Source organism: Diaphorina citri, unplaced genomic scaffold, assembly GCF_000475195.1.
Source record: "Diaphorina citri unplaced genomic scaffold, Diaci psyllid genome assembly version 1.1 scaffold682, whole genome shotgun sequence".
NCBI classification, from domain to species: domain Eukaryota; kingdom Metazoa; phylum Arthropoda; class Insecta; order Hemiptera; family Psyllidae; genus Diaphorina; species Diaphorina citri.
In genome coordinates, this window is record NW_007378115.1 from 112,936 (window position 1) to 119,924 (window position 6,989).

The window sequence follows — 6,989 nt, forward strand, 5'->3', positions numbered from 1 at the left end:
GTATATCTAGGATTCTAGATACAGAGTCTCCACAGACCTCTCCCGACTCCAAACATTACCTTGCCTGTAAAATCTTACATGTTTCACCTTTATCAATCGAGTCCTCTTCGACAGAAGACTCTGATTTGAACAAATCTTTTCAGAAACTAACTGAGCCTGTCCCCGACACCTTACCAAATGAAACTGCCAGCTCAGATAATAGAAATGAAACCTGTGAAACATTTCCGGGTAAAAAACGTTCCCCTTGTGAAGATTCCATTGAAGAATCTGAATCCACCATTGTCAATTTCTTTTCAGCATCCAGAGAAACCGTTAGAAGTCGTTTGACTGGACACTCTGATGACTTAATAGAAATGAAACCTGTGAAACATTTCCGGGTGAAAAACGTTCCCCATGTGAAGATTCTATTGAAGAATCTGAATCCACCATTGTCAATTTCTTTTCAGCATCCAGAGAAACCGTTAGAAGTCGTTTGACTGGACGTCAATCGAGTCCTCTTCGACAGAAGACTCTGATTTGAATAAATCTTTTCAGAAACTAACTGAGCCTGTCCCCGACACCTTACCAAATGAAACTGCCATCTCAGATAATAGAAATGAAACCTGTGAAACATTTCCGGGTGAAAAACTTTCCCCTTGTGAAGATTCTATTGAAGAATCTGAATCCACCATTGTCAATTTCTTTTCAGCATCCAGAGAAACCGTTAGAAGTCGTTTGACTGGACACTCTGATGACTTTAGTGATTTTGCTGAAAGTGTCGAGTCAGGACTAGCCGAACCATGTGACTCCTTACCTGAGCCACCTGAAAAACATGAACCTGAAGAATCTAGTATAAAACTTGTTGGAGATGCGAGTATACAAGACATTTGTCATGAGGAGATGAAGCAAGTTCATGTCGTAGACACACAAGACACTTGTCATGAGGAGATGAAGCAAGTTCATGCAGATATTGTATAAAACTTGTTGGAGATGCGAGTATACAAGACACTTGTCATGAGGAGATGAAGCAAGTTTATGCCATAGACACACAAGACACTTGTCATGAGGAGATGAAGCAAGTTCATGCCGTAGACACACAAGATACTTGTCACGAGGAGATGAAGCAAGTTCATGCCGTAGACACACAAGACTCTTGCCATGAGGAGATGAAGCAAGTTCATGCCGTAGACACACAAGACACTCGTCATGAGGAGATGAAGCAAGTTCATGCCGTAGACACACAAGACACTTGTCATGAGGAGATGAAGAAAGTTCATGCCGTAGACATACAAGACACTTGTCATGAAGAGATGAAGCAAGTTCATGCTGTAGACACACAAGACACTTGTCATGAGGAGATGAAGCAAGTTCATGTCGTAGACACACAAGACACTTGTCATGAGGAGATGAAGCAAGTTCATGTCGTAGACACACAAGACACTTGTCATGAGGAGATGAAGCAAGTTCATGTCGTAGACACACAAGACACTTGTCATGAGGAGATGAAGCAAGTTCATGTCGTAGACACACAAGACACTTGTCATGAGGAGATGAAGCAACTTCATGCCGTAGACACAAAAGACACTTGTCATGAAGAGATGAAGCAAGTTCATGCTGTAGACACACAAGACACTTGTCATGAGGAGATGAAGCAAGTTCATGCCGTAGACACACAAGACACTTGTCATGAGGAGATGAAGCAAGTTCATGCTGTAGACACACAAGACACTTGTCATGAGGAGATGAAGCAAGTTCATGCCGAAGACACACAAGACACTTGTCATGAGGAGATGAAGCAAGTTCATGCTGTAGACACACAAGACACTTGTCATGAGGAGATGAAGCAAGTTCATGTCGTAGACACACAAGACACTTGTCATGAGGAGATGAAGCAAGTTCATGCCGTAGGCACACAATACACTTGTCATGAGGAGATGAAGCAAATTGCTGCAGATATTGTGGAACAGAACATAGAAGAAACTATAGAGAAATCACCACAGCACGTTGACCAATCTGGATTTAGCGAAACTTGTCACCCTGAACCCGAGCGGACACTTGTCATGAAGAGATGAAGCAAGTTCATGTCGTAGACACACAAGACACTTGTCATGAGGAAATGAAGCAAGTTCATGCCGTAGACACACAAGACACTTGTCATGAGGAGATGAAGCAAGTTGCTGCAGATATTGTAGAACAGAACATAGAAGAAACTATAGAGAAATCACCACAGCACGTTGACCAATCTGGATTTAGCGAAACTTGTCACCCTGAACCCGAGCAATGTGACATTGAATCTAAACCTGCTACAGAAGAATCAAAATGTGTGAACCTGAATAAACAAAGCAAAGAGGTCGTATCTAACGACTCCTCTAATGAGTCAGTTCAAGGCAATACAGACGTTCGCGATATGGAAAACCTATCACCAAAGTCTTCGGCATCTGAAGTCCTGAGTGATTCAGCGATTGACAATCAGCTGAACGAATGTCGTAACTGTCAACACACCAAAGTTGATTCACTGGATTTTTTATCTGATGAAGATTGGAAAAGTGTAAATGTCCTAGCAAGAGAAGAAGGCAACCTGATGGAACAACTGAAAGAATTGGAAGCCGAAAAACAGAAAATGGATCCTCATTTTCAACGTGAAGAAGCAGCTCCTCAAGATGAAACAAAGTTTGAAGTGACGCCAGAAACGTGTGAGTGTGATATTGAGGAGGCAAGAGAAGAAGGCAACCTGATGGAACAACTGAAAGAATTGGAAGCCGAAAAACAGAAAATGCATCCTCATTTTCAACGTGAAGAAGCAGCTCCTCAAGATGAAACAAAGTTTGAAGTGACGCCAGAAACGTGTGAGTGTGATATTGAGGAACAAATAACATTGGAGCATCGAAACGATGATAAATCTCCAGACCTTGTGGTCACTCAGGGAACAAGTAATGTTGTTGATGTTACTCCAGTTGCCAGTCCGAGGACTAAAAAGAAGAAGAAAAAGAAACAACATGCGTCTAAAGAAGAGCTGAACGTTTTAACCGAACCAGCCTCGTCTACAACAGAAAAAATACCAAAGGCACAAACTGAGGTTCAGCCCGACCAAGTGCAAAACAAAAGCATTGAAAACATTATTGATAAAATAGAGCAGGACATTAAAGATACCCCAGTTTGTGACGAGCATATTCAAGTGAATGTAGATTCTCAAGAAGATAGCGATTGCAAATCTAAAAGCAAGAAAAAGAGAAAAAGACGATTAACGCTGAATAAAACTTCCAAAGAAGAATCTGCACCATCCAGTCAAGTTGAACAAAAAGAACCAGAACCAGAAAATGAAGAACCGAGTCAGAAAGATATACAAGACGAATGTAGATTCTCAAGAAGATAGCGATTGCAAATCTAAAAGCAAGAAAAAGAGAAAAAGGCGATTAACGCTGAATAAAACTTCCAAAGAAGAATCTGCACCATCCAATCAAGTTGAACAAAAAGAACCAGAAAATGAAGAACCGAGTCAGAAAGATATACAAGAAGTAGACAAACCGAAACCTGAATCTGAAAATGCTCCTCACGAGACAGATTCAGTAGAAACTTTACCTGATCCTCAAAAAGTAGGCGAGAATAAAACGGGGAAAAACTCCCAAAGAAGAATCTGCACCATCCAGTCAAGTTGAACAAAAAGAACCAGAACCAGAAAATGAAGAACCGAGTCAGAAAGATATACAAGAAGTAGACAGATATACAAGAAGTAGACCTGAATCTGAAAATGCTCCTCACGAGACAGATTCAGTAGAAACTTTACCTGATCCTCAAAAAGTAGGCGAGAATAAAACGGGGAAATCTCCTCACGAGACAGATTCAGTAGAAACTTTACCTGATCCTCAAAAAGTAGGCGAGAATTTAACAGGGAAAAAGAAGAAAACAAAACTGACGAGACACATGACCCAAGACATTTTGGATGTAATGAAAACAGAAGTATCAGACGAATCAAAAGCAGTCGATATCAAATGTGAAGACCAAACTGAGGCGTGTCCCGAAAACAGGGAAAAAGAAGAAAACAAAACTGACGAGACATATGACCCAAGCCATTTTGGATGTAATGAAAACAGAAGTATCAGATGAATCAAAAGCAGTCGATATCAAATGTGAAGACCAAACTGAGGCGTGTCCCGAAATATGCGAAGAAATCCCTACCGAATATCAACAAGAGTCATGCAAGACAGACGAAACTTGCGAAACTATTCCAGATGATTATCCAGAAGTTTGTAGACTGGATGAAGAATGTCAAATATCTGCCCAATATCAAGAAGATTCCTGCAAAATCCCTGAAGTAAGTGAGGAAACCCCACACGTATATCCTGAAGTCTGCAGATTGGATGAATTTTGCGAGGAAATTTCTGACAAATACCAAGAAGATTTCTGTAGATTGGATGATATTTGTGAAGAAATACCTGATGGAGACAATTCCACCACACGGCACATAGAACGCGAAACAATGCCTTCACATCCCGAGGTGTACAGATTGGACAACATTGACGAGGAAGTTTCTGACAAACATTCAGAAGACTCCTCCACATTGGTCAAAGTGTGTGAAGTTGTTCCGGAAGAATTTCGCACCAATGAAACCCAGAAATACCTGATGGAGACAATTCCACCACACGGCACAAAGAACGCGAAACAATGCCTTCACATCCCGAGGTGTACAGATTGGACAAAATCGACGAAGTTTCTGACAAACATTCAGAAGACTCCTCCACATTGGTCAAAGTGTGTGAAGTTGTTCCGGAAGAATTTCGCACCAATGAAACCCTGAAATACCTGATGGAGACAATTCCACCACACGGGACAAAGAACGCGAAACAATGCCTTCACATCCCGAGGTGTACAGATTGGACAAAATCGACGAGGAAGTTTCTGACAAACCTTCAGAAGACTCCTTCAAATTGGTCAAAGTGTGTGAAGTTGTTCCGGAAGAATTTCGCACCAATGAAACCCCACAAGGCTCAAACCCATCAAACGCTAATGGAACCAGAGACCCCACCAACCAAACACCCAGCCCGGACTCCACTAGCAGTCAAGAGAACCGCGTCGACATCCACACAGGCCTAGACGTTATCAACTGCAGACTGGATTATATCAACCTGGAAATATCTACCATTGTCAACGTCCTCAGCAACATCAACAATGAACTCAAGCATGGCAGCTCCACCGTAGTGCTGGATGTTCCTCTCAATGTTGCCGACAGGATAGTCAAGCCACTACACGGAGTTGTGGGTGACACTCGCTCTCACAGTGTGGGGGAACAGCATCGAGACGTTTGCTGTGAAAGCAGCGCGTTTGAGGTTGTGTCCAACGGAGGCAACAAGTCCGTAAAACCAGAAGTCGTTGGGAAGGGTGTGACGTTTGTAGAGGGGTCTGGAGACTCTGTAAATACCGTGAAGGGACCGGGTGCCTCTGCTACTGTAGCCGTGCCCACGGGTGCCGGCTCCGCCATTCATGATCCTAACCGTGTGACTAACGCCTCCCGTAACCTCCCGGGTCATCTAGCCACCTCTTTCCGTGTGTTAGAAGCCCCTAGCAATGACCCCCTAACCCCGCTTGTGTGTGATAATAACCCTCCTTCTCATTGCCTTGTCAGCGTGATGCCCCCCAAAGGGACCCCGGGTGTGGAGGCGCCGATATCAGGAAGTACTCAGGATACGTCTCGTGAAGGGACCGGGTGCCTCTGCTACTATAGCCGTGCCCACGAGTGCCGGCTCCGCCATTCATGATGCTAACCGTGTGACTAACGCCTCCCGTAACCTCCCGGGTCATCTAGCCACCTCTTTCCGTGTGTTAGAAGCCCCTAGCAGTCAGAAGTCGTTGGGAAGGGTGTGACGTTTGTAGAGGGGTCTGGAGACTCTGTAAATACCGTGAAGGGACCGGGTGCCTGTGCTACTATAGCCGTGCCCACGGGTGCCGGCTCCGCGATTCATGATGCTAACCGTGTGACTAACGCCTCCCGTAACCTCCCGGGTCATCTAGCCACCTCTTTCCGTGTGTTAGAAGCCCCTAGCAATGACCCCCTAACCCCGCTTGTGTGTGATAATAACCCTCCTTCTCCTTCTCATTGCCTTGTCAGCGCGATGCCCCCCAAAGGGACCCCGGGTGTGGAGGCGCCGATATCAGGAAGTACTCAGGATACGTCGGACGGACGGCTGGACTCCGGGAACACTCCGTCCAAACTGGGGATCTCCACGCATATAACGAGACGATCTTCTGAGTCTGACCTGAGTATCACACCCAAATGATGCCCCCCAAAGGGACCCCGGGTGTGGAGGCGCCGATATCAGGAAGTACTCAGGATACGTCGGACGGACGGCAGGACTCCGGGAACACTCCCTCCAAACTGGGGATCTCCACGCATATAACGAGACGATCTTCTGAGTCTGACCTGAGTATCACACCCAAAGGTAAGAGCGATGTTTCTTAGTCGGGTAGTCCATAGTAGTGATGCGACGGGTCGAACATTTCACTCGAGTGACTCGAGTCCCATTAAAAGGTAAGAGCGATGTTTCTTAGTCGGGTAGTCCATAGTAGTGATGCGACGGGTCGAACATTTCACTCGAGTGACTCGAGTCCCATTCCCATCACTAGTCCATAGATAGCTAGGGTGGGGAGACAACTTTCGATGAAATAACCGAGATCTTGCTTAGACTGGGTACTTTGGGGGAAATGCTGGGATGAACGGACTTCCAGATGTGAGAAATGAGGTATACTATATTCGTATTCTGTTCTATGGGATTTCATCAACGGTGTAGGACTGTATGTTAATAACATATTACACATCAAAGGTATCGAAAGCTAGGGTGGGGAGACAACTTTCGATGAAATAACCGAGATCTTGCTTAGACTGGGTACTTTGGGGGTAAGGTTTCCAGACGTCCGGGTTTCCCCGGACATGTCCGGGTTTTTACATGTTTGTCCGGCGTCCGGGGGGATTTTTGAAAATTTGGGAAATGTCCGGGTTTTTGATGAGATTCATGCAG

At 44.7% G+C, this 6,989-nt stretch overlaps 3 protein-coding genes across 3 annotated transcripts in view; 2 read left to right on the forward strand and 1 right to left on the reverse strand.

The window, feature by feature from the left end:
• Positions 1-6,989, forward strand: part of LOC113468255 (C2 domain-containing protein 5-like) — a 43,841-nt gene that overhangs the window by 19,109 nt on the left and 17,743 nt on the right. The gene's annotated exons all lie outside the window — the stretch shown is intronic.
• On the reverse strand, positions 118-935 carry LOC113468256. The gene is made up of 3 exons (XM_026825023.1): positions 669-935; positions 361-426; positions 118-211 (listed from the first exon to the last, which is right to left on the reverse strand). The coding sequence occupies exons 1-3, from the start codon at positions 864-866 to the stop codon at positions 140-142; spliced, it is 336 nt and encodes a 111-aa protein (XP_026680824.1). The 5' UTR covers positions 867-935; the 3' UTR covers positions 118-139.
• LOC113468254 lies at positions 4,636-6,795 on the forward strand. The gene is made up of 4 exons (XM_026825017.1): positions 4,636-4,760; positions 4,946-5,633; positions 6,281-6,413; positions 6,503-6,795. Exons 1-4 carry the CDS (start codon positions 4,642-4,644, stop codon positions 6,520-6,522), a joined length of 960 nt encoding a protein of 319 aa, XP_026680818.1. The 5' UTR covers positions 4,636-4,641; the 3' UTR covers positions 6,523-6,795.

Excerpts from the sequence above, each read along its gene's own strand:
- LOC113468256 (XM_026825023.1), bottom strand. The coding sequence starts at position 866 with ATGTCTTGTATACTCGCATCTCCAACAAGTTTTATACTAGATTCTTCA. Across the intron at positions 427-668 it reads CTGAAAAGAAATTGACAATG|GTGGATTCAGATTCTTCAAT; the intron begins GTGGATTCAGAT and ends AAATTGACAATG. Across the intron at positions 212-360 it reads CACCCGGAAATGTTTCACAG|GTTTCATTTCTATTATCTGA; the intron begins GTTTCATTTCTA and ends AATGTTTCACAG.
- LOC113468254 (XM_026825017.1), top strand. The coding sequence starts at position 4,642 with ATGCCTTCACATCCCGAGGTGTACAGATTGGACAAAATCGACGAAGTT. Across the intron at positions 4,761-4,945 it reads GTTCCGGAAGAATTTCGCAC|CAATGAAACCCCACAAGGCT; the intron begins CAATGAAACCCT and ends AGAATTTCGCAC. Across the intron at positions 5,634-6,280 it reads AAGGGACCCCGGGTGTGGAG|GCGCCGATATCAGGAAGTAC; the intron begins GCGCCGATATCA and ends CCGGGTGTGGAG.